Below are 20,928 nucleotides of genomic sequence, written 5' to 3' on the forward strand. Positions count from 1 at the left end.
CCTCCTTCCTGCTCCTCTTCCTCCCTCTCAGGCAGATGTCCACGGCCCGGTCAAGCACGGCTCTGATCTTCTCCCTCCCCTGCTCAGAAACCTTCCAGGAATCCCTATTCCCTCAGCGGGGATTCAGGGCTCTCCACGTTCAGCCTAATTTCACTGGATCTCTCATTTTTCTCCTAGCACAGAAGCACCACCCTGCAGCTAAACTGGTGTTCCCAAACTATTAGGGCCTCTTCCTTTCGCTCCAGTTTTCCACCACCTCTGCCCCTTGAAACCCTGTCCCTCTTCCCCTACCCCTCCTTTAATTCATGCCCTTACTTATTCATTCAACAAACCTATTTTGAGCACCTCCGAGGAACTGACTACAGTGTGGGGGGCTGCCAGTCAGCCTGGCAGGGGAGAAAGAATTGAATGAGTAATTACAGATGTTACAAAAGGGGAGGGTCCCATCACCTGACCTGGGAGGTTTAACTAGACAGGGTGGCGGTGGGGAGATCAGGGAAAGCCTCCCACCAGCACACAGTTAGCTGTGTCCCCTCCCCCCTTTAACTCCTGGGACCCTCTGCTGCCCCTCTCCTGGGGCAGGTGCCTTTCTGTATCCCATTAGGCAGTCACAGCAAATCTTAGACCTGGAGGTGCTATTATGTAAATATCTGTTGGCAATTAAATCGTACTACCAGCTTCTGGCAAATGAAATTGTGGAGATCAGTTATCTTTTAAACCATCCACAGTGATTACAGGGTTTTGGCTGCTCCCAGTTTCAGTGATGTCATCTGACCGGGTGGCTTTGCCATTAGTTCGTTCAATGAGTAGCTCAGCTCATAGTAAACTAAAGCTTATACCCCAGACTATAACCAGAGGTTATCTTGTGCGGTTGGGATTACAAAACAGGTTTCCATTTTATACTTTCTGTGCTCCCATAAATAGTTGAATTTTTTACAACAGACTTGTGTTACCTTTATAATTAGAAATGCTCTTTTTTTTTTAATATTTATTTATTTGGCTGCATCGGGTCTTAGTTGTGGCGTGTGGGAACTTTCATTGTGGTGTGTGGGCTCTTCCTTGCGGCATGCGGGGCTTCTCTCTAGTTGTGGCAGGTGGGCTCCAGAGTGTGTGGGCTCAGTAGTTGCAGCACGTGGGCTCTCTAGTTGTGGCTCACGGGCTCCAGAGTGCACAGGCTTAGTTGCCCCGCCGCATGTGGGATCTTAGTTCCCCAACCAGGGTTGAACCTGCGCCCCTGCATTGGAAGGCAGAGTCTTAACCACTGGACCACCAGGGAAGTCCCAGGAATGTTCAGTGTTTTTAAGGAAATTAAACAAACCAAAGGAAACGTCATTTGCTTCTCCCACTCTACTTTTTTGCCTTATATTTAACACACAACAACAAAAAAGTTATTTGGACAAAACCCCTGACTCCCCACCTGAAGAAATAGGAAAGACTGCAGGTAAGTTTGCCTCCAAGAGGCAGAGGTGAATTGTAAGTGCTTTGAAGCCTGTAGAAAAAGAGTGTTCTGAGGGGGGTCTGCAGGCATAAGATAAATAGCCAGAGAAGCCATTACTGCAGAGGGATCCCCAAACCAGACAAGATGGGGTGCATCCATTACTGCAGAAGGGACCCCCAAATCAGAGAAGATGGGCTTCACCTCTTCCTGCCATTCCTGTACATAAAGTTTGCCTGGCATGGGGACAACAGGAGAGGCGGGGGCCCCTCTCTGCAGAATCACCCTGACCTCCACTCCTTGGAATAAATCACCACTCCCATCACAGCACACTAATCTGTCTGGACGACTGAGCTCAAGGCCAGCCAGCAGCCGACCCACAAAGCCCTCCCCCAGAGCCTGCAGAGAACCCCTGCACTCCCAGAGCCCCCGAGACCTCAGCCTCAAGGACAAGCAATGAGCTCTCCCTGGTTTCTTATAGTGAAACCTCTTGTCCTCCAACCTGGCATTCACCCCGGACGCAGTTCCCAAATGCAGCAACTGTGAGAGTTGACCTGGTGGGGGAGAGAGAGCTGGATGGAGAGGACTCCCTGGCAGGAGCCCCGGCCCTCCACTGAGGGATAAGTGTGGTCCAGAGTGACCTACAGGGAGGAAGCCAGAGGTACAAATTCTCAGATCCCCACTTTTGCCCCCAAATCTGCTTGTACCTCCATTCACCCAATAAGTACTTAACTGAATCCTTATACTCAAAAAATTTTTTTAAGATTTTTTTTTTTTGATGTGGACCATTTTTCAAGTCTTTATTGAATTTGTTACAATATTGCTTCTCTTTTATGTTTTGGTTTTTTGGCCTCGAGGCATGTGGGATCTTAGCTCCCTGACCGGGGATCGAACCTGCAGCCCCTGCATTGGAAGGCAAAGTCTTAACCACGGGACCGCCAGGGAAGTCCCTATACTAAAAATTTCTTGTTGTTTATCTGAAATTCAAGTTTAACTGGGTGTCTTCTGTTCTTGTTTGCTAAGTCTGCACCCCCTGCACACGCGCACTCAGGAGCGCAGGAGGGTGTGACGTCCTGAGCGTGGCAGGAGGCAGGAGGCGCCTTGAGCAGGCATGGGGCGCCTCTGTGTACCCCCGGTCACTCACCCACAAGATGCCAGCCTGTGTCTCTCCTCCCTGCCTGTCTCACCACCCGTGGTCAAAGTATTTGAATAAATTACAACTAGTATAGAATGTACGTTCCAAAAATGCCATTAAAACTAAAAGTACAACTGTTGTGAGCCTATATTTTTAGAAATTCTTGTGGGTCAGATGAAATCAAAATATTTCCAGGTCTATTCCTGCAGGCAAGCATTTTGCTGGAAGCTCCAAGTCATTCTATAGCTTTAAGGTAGGTGACATTAGCACATGTTGATTTCTTTTCCCCCATGCCTAGGGTGGGTCATGCTGAGGCACAAGGATTGTAAACTCTCCCCTTTGTGACCAGTAGCAGCCTTTGCAAGACTGTTGGCCAAGGGCTTCCCTGGTGGCGCAGTGGTTGAGAATCTGCCTGCTAATGCAGGGGACACGGGTTCGAGCCCTGGTCTGGGAAGATCCCACATGCCACGGAGCAGCTGGGCCCGTGAGCCACAATTGCTGAGCCTGCGCGTCTGGAGCCTGTGCCCCGCGACGGGAGGGGCCGCGATAGAGAAAGGCCCGCGCACCGCGATGAAGAGCGGTCCCCGCACCGCGATGAAGAGTGGCCCCCGCTTGCCGCAACTGGAGAAAGCCCTCGCACGAACCGAAGACCCAACACAGCCAAAAATAAATAAATAAATAAATAAATAAATAAGAAAATCCTTTAAAAAAAAAAAAAAAAAAAAGACTGTTGGCCAAGCATAGTCTTGCGACTGAGCAGACAGTAGGAAGGTGATCTCAGGCGCCATCACCTGCCTGCTGTGCTGGTGAGACGGGTATGAGGGATTTGGAATGAGTCACGAATTTCAAAAAATGGGTTAAGGTCTTCCCTGGCGGTCCAGTGGTTAAGACTCCGTGCTTCCAATGCAAGGGGCGCGAGTTCGATCCCTGGTTGGGGAGCTAAGATCCCACGTGCAACGCGGCGCGGTGGCCCAAAAAAAAAAAAAAATATGGGTGAAGTGCTCAAAAGATACAAACTTCCAGTTATAAAATAGGTAAGTCCTGGGGATGTAATGGAGTTAATGCTGACTGTAGTTAATAGTACTGTATCATATATTTGAAAGTTGCTAAGAGGGTAGATCTTAAAAGTTCTCATCACAAGAAAAAAAGTGTCTCACTATGTGTGGTGATGGATATTAACTAGACTTATTGCAACGATCATTTGGCAAAATATACAAATACGGAATCACTGCATTGTACACCTGAAACAAATATGTTATAGATATATCAATTATGTCTCAATTTAAAAAAAGAAAAAATTTTGATGGGGGCATTATATTTCTTACGTATTCTTTAGAAAGAAGGAAGTAAGCAAATGAATGACCTTGTGAAAGAGAATATTCACAATATTCGTGTGTGTTAAATAAATTCCACTCATGCTTCCTGAGGACATTCAGGATGCCCGTTACTCTCTCATCATGGCCTGTTAAGTTGGGGACCTACTTGGAAAACTCCATTATTTAAAAGGCTAAAAATCCAATCTTCTGTTTTGCAGCTGTCGCTGAGGTGAGCAAAGAAACCAAGCCCAACCCGCTGTTCCCCGGCTCTTTCCCGGGAAGCCTGCAGACTGACCACACACCATTTTCCTTTCCTCACACCAGTGGGTTCCAGCCCACCTCCGTGTTTCCACCCATCCAGCCTGGAAGACCACACACCGGAAATGCAGCCCTTCCCGGAGTGACGTCCGCCAGGTCCACATCCCTACCGCCTCTTGCATTTAATCACACGGTTGGCCACATAGTACTTTCTGAACACAAAGATGTCAAGTTTAATTGCTCAATCAACATACCTAATATATACCAGGACAGTGCAGCTATTTCTTGGTGGAAAGATGGGAAGGAATTGCTGGGGGCCCATCATGCAATCACTCAGTTTTATCCAGATGATGAAGTTACAGCAATCATCGCTTCCTTCAGGTAAGTGTTCTTTCTTCCTTTCTTTTAAAATGTTGTTACGCTTTTGCTCATTCAAAAGCAAAAGGCTTGTAAAGAACTAACAGCCTTCTGATTTCTGTGTTAGCAACCCCACTGGTCCATTTAGAGTGTAGATTAATAGCTGATTGTATTGCCGATTTCTTTTCTACTGGCTTTTGGCCCTACTGGAACTCTTGGTGATCAGATGCTCCTCCCAGCTGGCCTGTAAGTCCTGTCAAGGCCTGCTGGACTCAAGAGCTCTCCCAGCGAGTGAGAACAGTGAGAACAGGAGACATCTAACTCACCAGGTGGGCGTGGAACTTGTGAAACAAGGTGGCCCTCCACCCCTTTTGTTCGCCCTATCTCCTCTCCCTTCTCCCTCTCCCAGCACCCCCTGCGGCTGCAGATGCTGGTACTGATGCTGCCCTCCTGTTGGGGTAGGAAGGAGGCGGAAAGTGTGAAGTCTGGGGAATTGAGACAGATCTTCGGCCACGTGGCTCACCATCTCAGCATTCCACTTTGTGTTGGCAGGGGCAGGCCCAATGAGTTGGAGGGAGTGACAAGGATAAGCCAGGCCAGGACATAAATCTGGAATAATCTATCATCCCAAGGGTTGAGCCCTCATACCGCAGATACTGGAGACAGTGAGACAGCTGCTTCTCTTCTCACCGTCCCTTTTCATTCTCTACTCTTTCCTCTTAGCCAGGAGGGGTTTTGTTTGTTTGTGTTTACATCAGGACTTCCTGGCATGTACAGTTTTAGAATTAGGTGGACTGTGGCCGCTAAAGGTTCAGAATGAATTCGGAGCCCGGCAGCATTGACTCAAGAGGCTTTTCTCTGGGATTCCTCCACGCCGAGTGGAGCCCTCTTTGATCTGCTGTGTTTTCACTTTCTCCAACCTGATGTTTGGGCCTCTTCCAGACTGTGTCATGTCTTCTGGTGAATCATTGTGTGTTTCCTTTTCAGAAAACCACCTCGGAGTTACCATAGACCTGATGACTCCAGTTGGAGTTTAGTGTGTCAACACATTCATAAGATGACCCCCCTTTTTAGCGTTTTCCAGGTTATCTTGGTCATCATCAAGGAAAAGAAAACAATTTCCGCATTTCCCGTTGGTCGATTTAAACTCTGGCTGGGTCTCTCGGGCTGCCATTCTCCGCCAGTGTCAAGACTCGGGTGTCTTGCTCAGGACTATATTTTTTTCTCCATCAACTACAAAACACAGATGTTTTTCCATTATATAGACACAGCTTCTGATGGGAGAACTAAAATCACCATTTCATAATGAATAAGGTTTAAAGGCTTATGGAAACAAAAAGCTGACACATTGGTCTCACCCGGGGTCATTTAGGAGGAAAGCGCAGCCCTGCTGTCTGGGCTGCGAGTCCCAAGTGGGGGTCCTGCCACCGGCCCCCATGAGACCATGGGTGAGCCGCTGCATCTTGCCTGGTCTTCTTGCCAAGGAGATGGGTTTGGACCGCCTGAGTGGCAGCTCTAGGTGTGCTCTAAGGGGCCATTAGATATTCAAAAGATTTGGAGAGTTTTTAAACTTAGACAGTGTCTTATTCTGAACTGATGTTTTTAGAGTTCGGAAGGTGACTGGGTGATATTTTGAGAACTTTAGAGAAAAATGTATACTTTTGCATGTATTCGGCTGAACTCTCATAAACTCATTTGGAAGAGAAAAAAATCTTATGCGACCTCCCAACTAAGCAAATTTAGTGATCAGAATTCTTGCAAAGGATGGACACTCAGCTGAACTGAGTAATATCTGGAACAGCACTAAGTCCACCGTTAGAATATTCTTCAACTTTATTAAGCAGCACTGTAGCTGTGGGTGATTCAGTGAAGTAAATTATAGTGACTTGATCAAGATTATCAATATTTGTGTAATTTCTTCCCAAGAGAGAAGGATGTTGGAGACCCTAATTTGATGTCTTTTATATGAGGACCCTGAGGTCCTTAAGAGTAAGGTGTCTTGCCCAGGATCACTAGATAGTAAGCTGGTCATCCTTAACCAGGGAGCCTGATATGCACACCTGAAGTATCCTCTCCTCAAATCTTCATGGGCCCTAAGGAAATCCACTCTGGTTCCCAGAAACAGTGAAGAGTTAAACACTAGTTCTAGGTTTTCAGTGGATGCCATTTTATCAGGAATTCGTTAGCCTGCAGTTTTGCTGGAGTTGCCACTAACAGGACCGGCATGGACCACGTTTATTTAAGGGAATGTGCAAAAGATAGATGTCTGTATATAGGCAGGGGTCAGAGGAACTATAAAGAAAAACACAAAGTATTTTCAGTTAGATCACGGAACCATTTTTCTATAAGGTGTTATTATAATTAAAAAAGGACAGAATGGACATGAATTTTGAGATGATTAGGTCTCCGGAATGGGGAGTCCACAGTTTGCACCTGCACTTGTGCTTTAGATACGAAGCAGCTGGGAGTTGCTGAAGCCTGGCAGGATTGTGGATGCTGCATTTAACTCTCTTAGCCTGATATTGGTTCATGTTTTCTCTTTCATATCATGCAGACCCTTGGCTCCTGCCCACCCCACACTTAAACTCCCAAACTCCTCATTCTAAAAAGTAGGGTTAGTCAAGCTTCTGGTCTTTGATCCTAAAACAAAACCCTGTCCTGGTTGAAGGTGTAGTTTAAGAGGCATGCAGGATTTAAAGCACTGGAACTTTCATCTCTGTTATTCCTTCCACTCTTTCTCACAGTGGCCATCATAGTGCTCTCCTTTCCAAAGGAAGAAGAGAATGGGATAAGTAATTTACACTAAGGAAAGCTTTAACATTCACTGGTGACATCATTTTAGGCACAAGGAATAGAGATTTTTTTTTTCAAATCACAACACAGGCAACTGCCCACTAGTTATAAAAACAGCCAGCCTTGCCCTGAACGTCTGGGCATTGAGACACGAAGGACAGACCTGGTCCTGTCCTCCTGCTTGTGCTGTGAACAGAATGGAGGGGAAGGGAGGCTCAAATGTCAAGTGCAGAAGCACTAAGGTGGCGTTGATGTGTTTAAGGTAGTGTTGCCATCAGATTTTAGATTTGGCCTTTAGGGGCGGAGGGCCCTGCATCAGGACCAAGGGAAGGACACTTCTGCTGCTCAGGGGTGACCACATCTTGTAGTCAACCCTCAGTTTATTGAAACTAGGTGTGGGAGGGTGGGAATGATAGGAGGAACTCACAGGCATTTCAGTATGAATCCCATGTACCCTGGAAAGCTTAAAGGAGATTTGTTTTGGCATCATGCGTGAGAGTATCCCCAGAAGATTTCTGAAACTACTTGGTCTTAGCTCCTATATATGTGCATTTTTAAGTTATTTTAATAGTTATATATGTATTTTGTTTTCATAGTTATATATGTATTTTGTTAAATATTTGGAAGATACCAAACAAGTACAGAGAAGGAAACTATGGCCCACAACCCCGAGAAAACTTTTCCAAGCATATGGAACTCTAAGATGCTTGAAATCAAATTAGTATTGTATTACATAGATGTATGTCTTATTTCATGCACTTATCATTGTATGATGAACATTTATCTATATTACTAGAAGTCTTCAAAATATTTTAATGGCTATGGTATGCCACTGTAACTTGCTATTGTAAAACAGATTCATTTATAGAGAGTGCAAATGGAATTATAAAGGGAAAACGTTAAAAATTATTTTCAAAATGCCAAGGTTGGTGGCATACACAAGGGAAGAAGTAACTGATGTGGGACTTCAAATCCAGATGCCCTCTTAAGCTGGGTCTATCCTATGCTAATAGTTCACGTTTCACTTAGATGTCTATTATTATTGATAGAGTCGAGTCATCTTTCATTAATGGGTGTAGGAAGCATTCAGTGTCTGCTAGTAGGTCGGAGTATTCTTAACTGATAGCTTGGTGATGAATACTGAAAATCCACACCACCATCCCTACTTACCCCCCCACCCCTTGCATAGTCCTGGATGGTACATCACTTGAAAGCAGTTGCTAGACTGTGGGACTTAGGTCACCAGGCTGAGCATCCCCGTTGACACTCCATCCAGTATCCCGCCCCATCTACACCTGTTATCAGCTCGTCCAGCCCCGGGACCCTGCTTAGCCAAGAGCTTCCCCTGAAGTCTCTAAAGGAGGGTGTAATTTGTGGGACGTAGCTCTAAAATCTGGTATGGGGTGTAAAAAGCTCTCTCGCTTAGGTGGAAACACTCCCTCATCAGGTAAAACACTCCCTCATCAGGAAGGCACCAGCCTTGAGATCAGAAGACTTGGGGAGACTCACCCACAAGCAAAAACAAAAGCTGATGTTCCTGTAAACTGACAGGCCCTGCAGATTTAGTTATTGGGTGATTTATGGAGAAGGGAAAGTATTTGATGGTTGTTTTCTTTGTAGTCTAGGTATTCCCAGTACTCTTTAAATTCTGGCATCTTTCCCAGTAGCTAAAGCTAGAAGGATTTTACTTTCTTCCTACATTTTCTTGGTAAACATGTTAAGTAGGTAGTTTGGGTCCCTGCGGGCTCCTGGCGCCTGAGACGCTTGTGTTGGCGGGGCCCCCGCAGGCGCTGCGTGCCGAGACCCTTGCCACAGGCGGGGCGGGGTGCGGATGTGTGTCTGCCTGATGCCATTGCTGGCTGTTCTTTATCCTGTGACCCCAAAATGGAGTCGTGCATGAGAAATCAGCCAAACATCTAGAAAGTAAGAACCTAATTTGTTTAGCCAAACCATCAGCTGGAAAAGTTATTTTTAGCCATTGATCCCTGAGACTTTTGGACTTGCTTTATATTCAGACTTCCTTTCAGCTCAGGTTTTGTCCAAGATCCCTGAACTCCGGTGATCCATGGAATCCTGTCAGTGGCATTTGAACGATGGCAGGGTAAAACAGGATGCTTATCAGTGGGTCGTCTTTGTATTTCTTTTAAAAGTTTTTTTTCCATTTTTCATGGGTTTTTTTTATTGTGGTAACATACACATAACATAAAACATACCATTTTAACCCTTTTTGAATATCCAAGTCAGTGGCCTTGAGTACATTCACGTCGTTATGCCACTGTCACCACCATCCATCTCCAGAGCTCTTTCATCATCTCAAACTGAAACGCCATACCCATGAAACACGAACTCCCTGCTCCCCTTCCCCTCCAGCCCTCGGTAACCTCTATTCCACATTCTTTCTCTGTGAATTTGACTACTCTAGGCATTCATCCAATATTGGTCCTTTTTTATACGTCTTTTAAGAAGGCTTGAGAGCTTAGGTACTCCTTGCGAGCCATTTCTGAGCAGGCCAGCCTAGTTGTAATAGGTCTGAGGGCCAGAGAGATGCTGTGTGTCCTTGTAGGATGCCCTGGGGCTACGTCAGCTGAGGGGATGCTGGTGTGATGGGCTTTTGCAGCTGTTGTCCCACCGCCATGGCTCTCTCCAGGTGGTTCCTGTCTAGACGCTGTGGCAGAATCTGTGGTTTCTTTGGTCTTCCCCTGTTCAGATGTTTGACCAAAAGCTGATGGAATTCTTATACTTTTTTTTAAAGTGCCTACACATGGTAAAGTAGTCTAACTGTCCGAAAGTTAGCTCTTGCATTCCAGCCCCCTTGCTCTTTCCCAGTCGGGAGCTGAGGTGACCCATTTATTGGGTAACTTTCCAGAGATATTCAGTCCATGAGTCGTGCGTGTGTGTGTGTGTGTGTGTGTGTGTGGTGTATGTGCATGCCCGTGCCAGGCCCCAGCATGGTATGTTAATCTAATAGGGTACTACTCACAGCTGTGGTTAAATCAGTGCCCAGAGTTCACAATTTTTGTGGCTATGGAAATGCTATTTTCAGGCGAATCATGTGGTCAGCTGTAATTACATCGTACTTCTCGTAGAGCTTTTTGATTTTCCTGATTTAACAGTTTCCTTGCCTGTTGGTTCGCTGAATTGTCTAAGTTTCAATCGCTCATTCTCCCCCCACGTTTTAAAGGAAAATATGCATCTCCTCTCAAAATGACCAAATTCTCAGGACTGGTGTTCTTCCTTGGAAGTGCCAGTCCTGGAGCTGTCCCTTTTCCTCCAGCCCAGACACGTTGCCCTCCAGGTCTGGGGTCTGGCTGAGTCAACTTTGCTGTCATTTTTGGGAGCCTCGTTCCTGCTGATTTCCAGCTTCTGTTCCCTGGAGCCCAGCTCCCCCTCTTCCTGGCTTTACTCCGTCACCTTGGCATGCAGCCCAGCCTCTACTCACTTGCTGGCCCCTCACGTGTCTGAAAATGCCATGTTTTTCCTACCACCACCTTGAGGTAGTTTGGCCAGATACAGAATTTAAAAGGAAAATAATTTCCTGCTGTCATCTTGAAATCATTGCTCTGTTTCCTTTTCGCTCTCAGAGTTGTTCTTGAGAAGCATGATACTTTTCTGAGTCAGTCGTAAATTACCTGCTTTTCTTTTCTCTGGAAGCTTTTGGGGGGTCTCCACTTTATCTTAGAGGTGTGACATTGCCTGGTGAAGCCCCTTGGTGGGTCTTTTCTCTCTTGCTGTGCTGCCCACCTAGGTGTCAGGTTAGGAAAGACCTGTATCTCCAGTTCCGGACATTTTCTTGAATTATGCCTCCCTCCTCCCCTTTCTGTGTTCTTTCTGGAACTCCTTACTCAGTCATCGTCCGAATGCCTAGGTTGCTATTCTGAGCTCAGAGCCTTTCCTGCTGTTTCTGCTGGGGAGAGGGAGGAGATTGGTGACCAGTCGCCCATCTCCAGTCCCACCCCCCACACTGCCTTCACCCTGGGAGCCTTTACGTGATGTCTAGAAAGCAACAAGAGAATTATTTGTGAAAAACATTTCCTGTGCTATAGGTAAGATGGATCTGGACTTGCTAATTAACGCAGACACGTTGTCCTTTTCACCCAGTGATGCTAAACCCTGCCTGACGCGAATGAGAAAAGACCAAGCTTTGATCACGTTCCCTTTGCATTCTCCTGCTTTACTCCTAGTCTGAATTTTCCTTGCTGGTTAGTGGAAGGCACTCCTGGACTTTTTTGTGTGGTCTGATTTCTGCTGCGGAAGGTATACTGCTCCACGGTTATTTGTGCCTGCTGGTTTCTTGGGTTCCCGGCGTGCTGTGCATCCCTGGGCTGGGTGCGGTCCCCCTGGGGATGTACCCTGCCTCCGTCTCTGGCCTTCACTTCCTCTCTGGTCCCTGGCTCGCTGAGCCATGCAGCAAGCCTGCTACAGCACCGGGGTCCCAGGCCGTGAGCCAGAGCCCAATCTTCCGAGGGCGTAGGTGTCCTCAGCCTGTCAGATCGCATCGTCTGCCGCATCCAGCCCCTCCCCGAGTCTTGCCTCAAGAAAATGTTGCTTCTTGTAAAGTGAACTTGTGAAATGAGTAGAAAGGATCCTCTCTTCAGTAGCCGTAACCTTGGTTTCCCTTGGAACTGCTAACACTAGACTGGTCAGCCGTGCAGAACCTGCAGGAGCTGCTGAAAGCCACGTCGTACCGTCCAGCCTCTAGGTGTTACCCACGATGGGCAGCGCATCATCCTAGACGCCTGCTCCCCTCCCTCTTTCTTCAGCCCCTTCCTGTCACCTTGATATCCTGGCAGATTCTAGGGGAAGCGTCAGCTAGCCCGTTATTTGGAGATGTTTGTCCTGTGAGGTCTCTTTCCGTCTTCTCCTGGTGACCTCTAGGCATTGTGACATTCAGCTCCTGCCCTAAAGCATGGAGAGACCGGCCTTTCCTTGACCCCTGCATCCTCCCCAAGTCCAACAGTCATTCATCAGGTGCATTCCAGAATTATATCGCTCCCACGTAGGCATGAGGGGAGAGGGGAAGACAGTATTCCCAGTCAGTGGGGCACTGCTTAGATGGGCGCATCAGGAAGTGCAGGGGACAGGGGACAGTCACACTGCTGGATCCTGAGACCATCAAGGAGGTGATGTTAACCCGAGCAGCTCTGGTCCTCCTAGTTGTGACTGATGCCGCTCTTGATGTGTACTTTCGTTACTCTGTTTATCATAGGCTAATGGGGGTCTGCAGAATGGTGTTGTTGGGAGAAGCAGTATTTACAGTGTCCAGTGCTTGTTCTGAAAACTGTGGCTTCTAGAGGCCAGGGACCCTTCACTGCCGCCTGTCAGCTCCTGATGGTGACTGTACTGTGTTAATAACCCTGGCAGCTGCCCCTGGACCGGGATGGGGCCCCTTGTGACCTTGTCAGCTTCCTGGTCTCTTTTAAGCCTTAAGCCTTAGCCCTTGACAGGTTGAGGACAGATTTTATTTTGCTTTGGGATAAACTAGTTATATCGGGGAACAAGCTGCTAGGAAGGCAGGTGGACCCCTCCACGTGTTTCTTCTTTTTTCTTTTTCCTTCATTCACAGGCTTCTTGGTTGTGTCTGACGTGCAGAGAAGAAATCAGTGCTTTGGGGCTAATAAAGGCATCCTCTCTAGGAGAGCATCTGAGAGCATTTCAAAGTGTTCCTCACTGTCTCACCCCTTCCCACCCCGGCTAAGAGCGGGTTTCACGTCTGTGGTGTAACTCCCTGTTTGTAAACACATTGGGAAATTGGCAAGCAGGACTCTGAACCTCTTAGAGCCAAGGCTGCCTGTTTATAGAAGATATCTTATGTTCATCCTGTAATACGAGGGAAACGAAAGGAAAGCAACTGATAATTAAATAATATGAATGTGAATATGTAAATGCCGGGTGTGACCACACCAGGAGAGATTATAATAAAGTCCACAGTGACGTGCACCCAGGCACATGGCAGCTGCAGACGGAGCGGTGCTGTCAGTGATCCGTCTTCCGGACGATGACCGAGTCACAGCCAAGTTCCAAACAGGACAAAGGGATACTGGCCCTCCATTTTCACGGTCCTGGGAAACGAGATGGATATTAACACCGGGCAAAATACTTTGTGTGTGTGTACAATGGGATTAGGTTCTAGTCTCAGAAGGTCATTCGGGATGCGGAAAAGTCGCCCCTGGCCCCTGAAAACCATGTCGCCCCCTAGTTATTGTGACCATCCAAAACAACCCCACAGATTTGCAAAATGCCTTGAGGAGTGGTACTCTGATATAGAGAACCCTGGTACAGAGCCTACCATGGAAATCCAGACAAGTGACAATATAGGTGTTAGGCCGGGTTCTTCAGAGAAACAGAACCGGTAGAGGACACACACACACACACACACACACACACACACACACATACATACATACATACATACAAGGAGAGAGCGAGAGAGATTTATTTTAAGGATTGGCTAATGTAATTGTGGGTGCTGTCAACTCTGAAATCTGTGGGGTGTCAGCGGGAGGCCCAGGGAAGAGTTGATGTTGCAGCCTTGAGGCCCAAAGGCAGTTTGGAGGCAGAATTTCCTGTTCCTCGGAAGACCTCAGTTTATGCTCATAAGGCATTTAACTGACTACATGAGGCCCACCCAAGCGATGGAGGGTCATCTGCTTTACTTTGAGTCGACTGCTCTAAATGTTCATCACACCTGAAAAACACCTTCACAGAAAAATATCTTTACATCTAGAGTAACGTTTGACCAAATATCTGGGTACCGTGACCTAGCCGTGTTGACACACACGTGACACACATTAGCCATGTTAATCATCACCACGAAGGACAAAGAAGTTGAAGAATGTTCCATTCCTATAGTAGGAACTCTAAAGGTCGTCACTATAAATATCTTTGTGTTTCTCCCGGAAGCATAACCAGTGTGCAGCGTTCAGACAATGGGTCGTATATCTGTAAGATGAAAATAAACAACGACGAGATCGTGTCTGACCCCATCTACGTCGAGGTGCAAGGTGAGTCCAAGGGCCACAGGGGGTCCAGTTGCCACAGGGCGGTTTGTTGTAGAGCCTGCACTAATTGCTTTGTGTATAATGCTCCAGAGTTTGGCATGCCCATTTGTTTGTTTGTTTTTTAATTGTTTTTATTGAAGTATAGTTGATTTACAATGTTGTGTTAGTTTCAGGTGTACGGCAAAGTGATTCAGTTTATTATATGTATGTGTGTATATATATATATTTTTTTTCTTTTTCAGATTCTTTTCCCATATAGGCTATTACAAAATATTGAGGATAGTTCCCCATGCTATACAGTAGGTCCTTGTTGTTTATCTATTTTTTATATAGTAGCATATATATGTTACTCTCAAATTCCTAATTTATCCCATTTGTAACTCTGTATGCAAACCTTGCAAATCCATAAGCACTGAAATTTTACAAGGCCATCTTCTTTGTAGACTTTAGGTAGTTATGAAATTCGCTTAATTCTTAGAGATTTAGCTCTATCCTACGCACTGTGGCTGAGATAAAAAGAGATTGTGGACCTCCTTGTCCTAAGGTTCTTTACAATTTAAAACAACTGAAGTCTTTTTATGTTAAGAAACAAAATGCGGGCTTCCCTGGTGGCGCAGTGGTTGAGAATCTACCCGCCAATGCAGGGGACACGGGTTCGAGCCCTGGTCTGGGAAGATCCCACATGCCGCGGAGCGACTAGGCCCGTGAGCCACAATTACTGAGCCTGCGCGTCTGGAGCTTGTGCTCCGCAAGAAGAGAGGCCGCGATAGTGAGAGGCCCGTGCATCGCGATGAAGAGTGGCCCCCACTTGCCGCAACTAGAGAAAGTCCTCGCACAGAAACGAAGACCCAACACAGCCATAAAATAAATAAATAAATAAATAAATAAATAAATAAATAAATAAAATTAAAAAAAAAAAAAAGAAACAAAATGCAATCTATTATCCAGTTCTCGGTGCTGGTACCAGATGCCACTCACCTGGTCAAGTGCCAGTTTGTTTATTAGTCAGTATCTTTTACTCTCTTGCTTATGCGGACGGTGAAATCAGGGAGAGTGAGCCGTTTTCTTGATGGGGCCTGCAGCTCGGCCTGGGATTCCTTTTTAAGCCCTAGGATTTGTCGGGCGTGTGATTCAGTGCAGTTCGACGCCATGACATGAGACGGGCTTGGTGGGGGAGAGCTGGGGCAGCAGGCAAGGAGAAGGCAGTCTCTGCCCTCAAGGAACTTGAACTCTCGTGGGGAACGTGAGCTGATGCACAGGTGAGCCAGGCCAGGTGGGCCCGGGCCCTGCATCTCAGGGTTTGCACGTCTGGTTCGGCAATGGCAGGGCCTGTCAAGAGAGGCTTTGAGGAGGAAGCATCTTCATTATCACCCCCAGTGGCCACTCCCCACTGTCCTAGGGGCTGCCCTCCAGGGTCTCTGCATCCCTGCTCGCTGAGGTGCCCCATCAGCAGAGCCTTCAGAACAACTTTTCTGCTTTCTCCTGACCCTCCTCATCACAGGCTTTAGAGCAGGTGATTAGCTTTTCAAGGAAGTTCAAGGAGAAGCACCTCCCACAAACAGGCTGCTGTGCTACCCCTTCTTTTGCAGACCTGAACTTGATACCCTGTAATGCTGCAGGAGGCCTGAGGGAGGGGCCCCTCAGCGGAGTCTCTTTTGGAGCTCTGCTCTGAGCCCATCCCAGGCTGTACAGCCAGTGCCACAGGGATCTGTCCGCATCAACCAGAGGGGAGGGTTCCTACATTTGCTGCTAATCTGGGAAAACTATTCAGAGGACATTTCACTTGTAAAATCGCAGAAAAAATGCCCAGGGCAGGAATGAGTTAGGTCCAAATGGAGTTTTGCAAAACTTTGAAACATGAAAAAAGAATCCCATTTTACCACTCCCACATCAGTCCGGCTGGGACCAGATCTGTGAGCTCCCAGTCCCAAAAGAACACATTTGAAACGTCTGAGGCCAGTTAGCTTGATCTGTTAAATTTTTGTCACATGCCCCAAATAAGTACCAACTGGTTTTCTCTGAGCTATTCTTAACGTCCCTTCCCTATAACCCCGGTTCTGGAATCATACTGGGAAGTCTTGGGGTTGTAACTGTGTAACTCTGTCTATACTGTTTTCATGAGAATGTGCTTGGAAAAGTGTTCAGACCTGTACAAGTGTACAGATTTTAAAATTTATTATCCCTCACCTGAAAGTCTCACACAAAATAGGTTGTCCTCAAAAACAGGCAGACCACACCGGTCAGAATGGCCATCATCCAAAAGTCTACAAATAATAAACACTGGAGAGGGTGTGGAGAAAAGGGAACCCTCGTATACTGTTGGTGGGAATGTAAATTGGTGCAGCCAATATGGAGGTTCCTTAAAAACTGAAAATAGAGTTACCATATGATCCAGCAATCTCACTCCTGGGCATATATCCGGAAAAGACAAAAACTTTAATTTGAAAAGATACATGCTCCCCAGTATTCACAGCAGTACTATTTACAATTGCCAAGACATGGAAGGAACCTAAGTGTCCATCAACAGGTGAATGGATAAAGAAGATGTGGTGTATATACAATGGAATATTACTCAGCCATAAAAAGAATGAAATATTGCCATTTGTAGCCACATGGATGGACCTAGAGATTATCATACAAGTAAAGTAAGTCAGACTGAGAAAGACAAATATCATATGATATCACTTATGTGTGGAATCTAAAAAAACGATACAAAGGAACTTATTTACGAAACAGGACCAGACTCACAGACATAGAAAATAAACTTGTGGTTACCAGAGAGGAAAGAAGGGAAGGGATAAACTAGGAGTTTGGGATTAACATATACACACTACTATATATAAAATAGATAAACAACAAGGACCTCCTGTATAGCACAATATAGTTGATACTGAACTATATTCAATATCTTGTAATAACCTATAACAGAAAAGAATCTGAAAAACAATATATTTTTATATATGTATAACTGAATTACTCTGCCGTACCCCTGAAACTAATACAACATTGTAAATCAAGTATACTTAAATTAAAAAAAAAAAAATGCGTAGACTCTTATGTGGCTTTGTTTTCACTTTGTGTTTATTGGTAAGGAATCCTGAAAACCTGCCAGCCTTTCCCAGGAGTTTGAGCAACACCTAATTTCAGAACTGCCAGGCCTCCCTTCTGAAAAAAACAGTTCTGAATCACCATTACTCCTTTGGGAAAGTGTCCTAGAAAACCGGCTAGAGCTAGGCTGGCAGGAATTAGCCTCTTTGTTCTTTCCTACCCAACTTCAGGGAGGTAAAAACTGGCCGTTTCAGACCTGGGTGGTGGACAGAGAAAGCTCCTGCTGCCCAGCTCCGGTGTGGTTTCCATTCCCCTGGGGGCTGTGCCTTGGCCTGTGGATCTAAAACCTTCTTTCACTCACCTCTTCCTCTGCAGGACTTCCTCACTTTACGAGGCAGCCTGAGAGCATGAATGTCACCAGAAACACGGCCTTCAACCTCACCTGTCAGGCCGTGGGCCCCCCTGAGCCCGTCAACATTTTCTGGGTTCAAAACAGCAGCCGTGTTAATGAACTTCCAGAAAAATCCCCCTCCGTTCTGACTGTTCCTGGTGAGTCTGAGTTGTGGGACTTGCGTACCGTTTGCCCTGGAATGGTGGAAGGGAGCGGAAGTTTGATGAGCGCTGCTGTGCACGGCAGCAGGTAGTCGAGGCGGATAGAACCGCAGGTGAGGCAGCTGAGGGTAGGGGCCAGGTGGTGGGGAGGCGGGCAGGTGGGAATCTCGGGGGCAGGACTGGTGCGTGGGGATACGCCCACCACGAGTGTCTGTGGTTAAGTTGGCAGAAGTGGCCAGAGTCCTTGAGCCTGGGCAGCGGGAGCCCTGCTCACGTCTTCCGTGGCAGCTGTGGCCCTGCTGCCTGGCAGGCTTGCATTTCAGGAACCACTGATGTGACGACCTCAGCGAGGTCTGGCGGCAAGGAAAGCGCATGGGTCACGGGGGTGGCTGTGGGAGGACTGAGTCACCGTGAGGCCGTGGCCGCCCTGATGGTCAGCGGTCATCTGATTTCCATCTGAATGGGCGTGCCCTGGCTTCCTTGCCGTGCTCCTCCGACAGTGCTCTCAGGGTCAGTGCCACTGATGTTTCTGTGCTGCTGAATCCAATGGGCTCCTCTCACTGCATCTTCCAGCAGCATCTGGCGAGGTTACCACCCCCGATCCTTCCTTTTTTCACACACTCAGCAAACGTTCTGAGGGATGCTGCAGGCCAGAGGTGACCTTCAGGAAACGCTGTCTTCCTGGCTTCCTTCCTGCCTCCCGACTCCTCCTCTTCCCTTGACAGGAGTTCTGAATGTGGGAGGGCGCCCTAGGGCTCAGCCCTGGACCCACATCTGAGAATTCCTCTGGGCCCCTGGCTTCACGACCATCTGTGTGATGACAACCTTGAACTTCGTATCTCCAGCTCAGACCTCCCTCCTGAGCTTCAAGCTCCTTGCTTGGCATTTCCACTTACTGGATATGGAAGCGTCTTAAAATGAGACTCTTGATTTCCCCCCAAGACTTGCTCTGCCCCAGAGTTCCCCATCTTAGTAAGTGATATCACCATTTGCCCATCCTTCCTTCCTTCTCCTTTTCCACACTGAATGCATCAGCAGGTTGTCAGTTCTGCTCCTACAGTACATCTCAAATCTGTCTTTTCTCTGTCTCTGCTGCAGTGCCCTGGTCCACGTCCCTGCCAGCTCTTGCCAACAGCACTGCAGTAACTTCCTAACTGGTCTCTTTGCTTCTGGCCTTGTCCCCACTCTCGTCCTCAATGGCAGTTCGTGTCCCCTGCCTGCTGGAACCCTTCAGGGGCTTCCCATTATCTTTGACTGTCACTCAGAGTCCTTCCTGCCCCCGCTCATAGGACCTGCGTGCTCTGGTCCCCGCTCAACTCTCCAGCCCAAACCCATCCCACTCTTTCCCTGCTTCTTAAGCACCAGTTGCACTGATTGTCTTTCATTTTCTCGGAAACATCACCCTTCTCCCTGCCTCAGGACCTTTGCACTTTCTTTCTGTCTGCTTGCGGTGTTGTTCCATCTGCCCTTCATCCCATGACACATCTCAAACATCACTTTTGCACAGAAGTCTTTCCTGGTCATTCTTTTAGTTCCTCCCCACTCCTTTATTGACTCCCAGGCATGTATTCTTGTGGACTTCCTTCATTGCACTGGTCACAGTCTAATTTCCCTGTTTATTAGTTTAGCTGCTTGTCTGTCTTCTTAGAGAATGTATACTCAGTAAGAACAAGGACTTTATCTCTCCCAAGGCAGTGCCTGACTCATGGTAATACTCACTGAATATTTATGCTGAGTGGACCGGCAAGTGAATGCCAGCCTGAGGTATTGTTTCTGAATCACTTTTCTTACTCCTGACTCCACGAGGAATATTATGATTGTCTCTGCCTTCATCTGAGTTTTCTTTGAGTTTCTCCAAGGAATTGATCGTCAAGTAACTTATTTGTTCAAAATTAATTTAAAAAAAATACATTCCTCCCTCTCTAGGATGATTGCTTTGAAGTCCCATAAAGGAGGATTTATGGGGCATACAATGAAATATGCAGGTTAAATTGACCTACAGTTAAATGCATAGCACTTAAGTGCACAACTCAGTGAGTCATGATAAACATAGACACTCACGTAACCACCACTTCAATCAAGATATAGAACATTGCTGTCACCCCAGGAAGTTCCCTCTTGTTCCCTTCAGGTCAGCCCCTACCTCCCATAGGTAACCTTGTTCTGATGTCTATTATCATAGATTAATTTTGCCTATTCTTGAAATTAAAATAAATGAAATCATAAGATGTCTATTCTTTTGCGTCGGGCCTCTGCATCTTTTGAGATCATCTATGGTTTTTCTCCTTTCTTCTCTTCGTATGGCAAATTACATTGATTTGATTTTCAAATGTTAAACCAATGTTGCATTCCTGGGCTAAACTCTGCTTGGTCATGATGTGTTGTGGTAGTTTCCATTTGCTAATATTTAGTTAAAGATTTTTGCATTTATGCTTATTCTGGGGTCACACCAACTGCGTGTACTGCAAGTCAGTTCTGATCTTAATTACTAGGAGTTAGTGCAGACCCCATGGGTTAAAGACAATGTCTGCCACAAGTCTGCCCTCACCTCAGCTGTCAGCCACAAGTCTCAAGGGGGTCCCTAATCCACCTGCACTTCTTACTGACTGGCTGTAAACTTAGAGGTTTCTATGACCCCCTTGGGTTCGATAATTTGCCAGAACAACTCACAGAATTCAGGAAAGTTCTATACTTATGACTATAGTTTTTTTTTAACAAAGGATACACATAGGATGAAGTCTGGGAGGGTCCCAAATGCAGAGCTTTCATGCCCTTCCCTGCCCTGATGTGTGGAATCAAGGTGTGTCACCTCCTGGTGCATCAGTGTGTTCACGGAACAAGAAACTACTAAGCTTTGGGGTCCAGAATTTTTATTGGGGTTTCATTGCGTGGGCATAACTGATTAAAGCATCAACCATGTGATGGAACATGATCTCCAGACCTCCCTCTCTTCCCTAGAGGTCAGGAGTTTGGGCTAATATCCCATGGATCAAAGTCCCAACCCTCCCATCACATAATTTAGTCATTCTGGTGACC

At 46.7% G+C, this 20,928-nt stretch overlaps 1 protein-coding gene across 3 annotated transcripts in view; it reads left to right on the forward strand.

Moving 5' to 3' along the window:
- Nucleotides 1-20,928, forward strand: part of MERTK (MER proto-oncogene, tyrosine kinase) — a 115,424-nt gene that overhangs the window by 18,992 nt on the left and 75,504 nt on the right. For 2 of the 3 annotated variants that reach the window (XM_057558617.1, XM_057558616.1), the window contains exons 2-4: nucleotides 4,105-4,525; nucleotides 14,195-14,295; nucleotides 17,716-17,889. In XM_057558617.1, the coding sequence (XP_057414600.1) occupies nucleotides 4,105-4,525; nucleotides 14,195-14,295; nucleotides 17,716-17,889 (696 nt within the window). Of the gene's footprint in view, nucleotides 1-4,104; nucleotides 4,526-14,194; nucleotides 14,296-17,715; nucleotides 17,890-20,928 lie in introns of those variants that run through there. The other variant, XM_007197380.3, reaches the window with a different exon arrangement.

This window comes from Balaenoptera acutorostrata, chromosome 12 (assembly GCF_949987535.1).
Source record: "Balaenoptera acutorostrata chromosome 12, mBalAcu1.1, whole genome shotgun sequence".
In the NCBI taxonomy this organism is placed as follows: Eukaryota; Metazoa; Chordata; class Mammalia; order Artiodactyla; family Balaenopteridae; genus Balaenoptera; species Balaenoptera acutorostrata.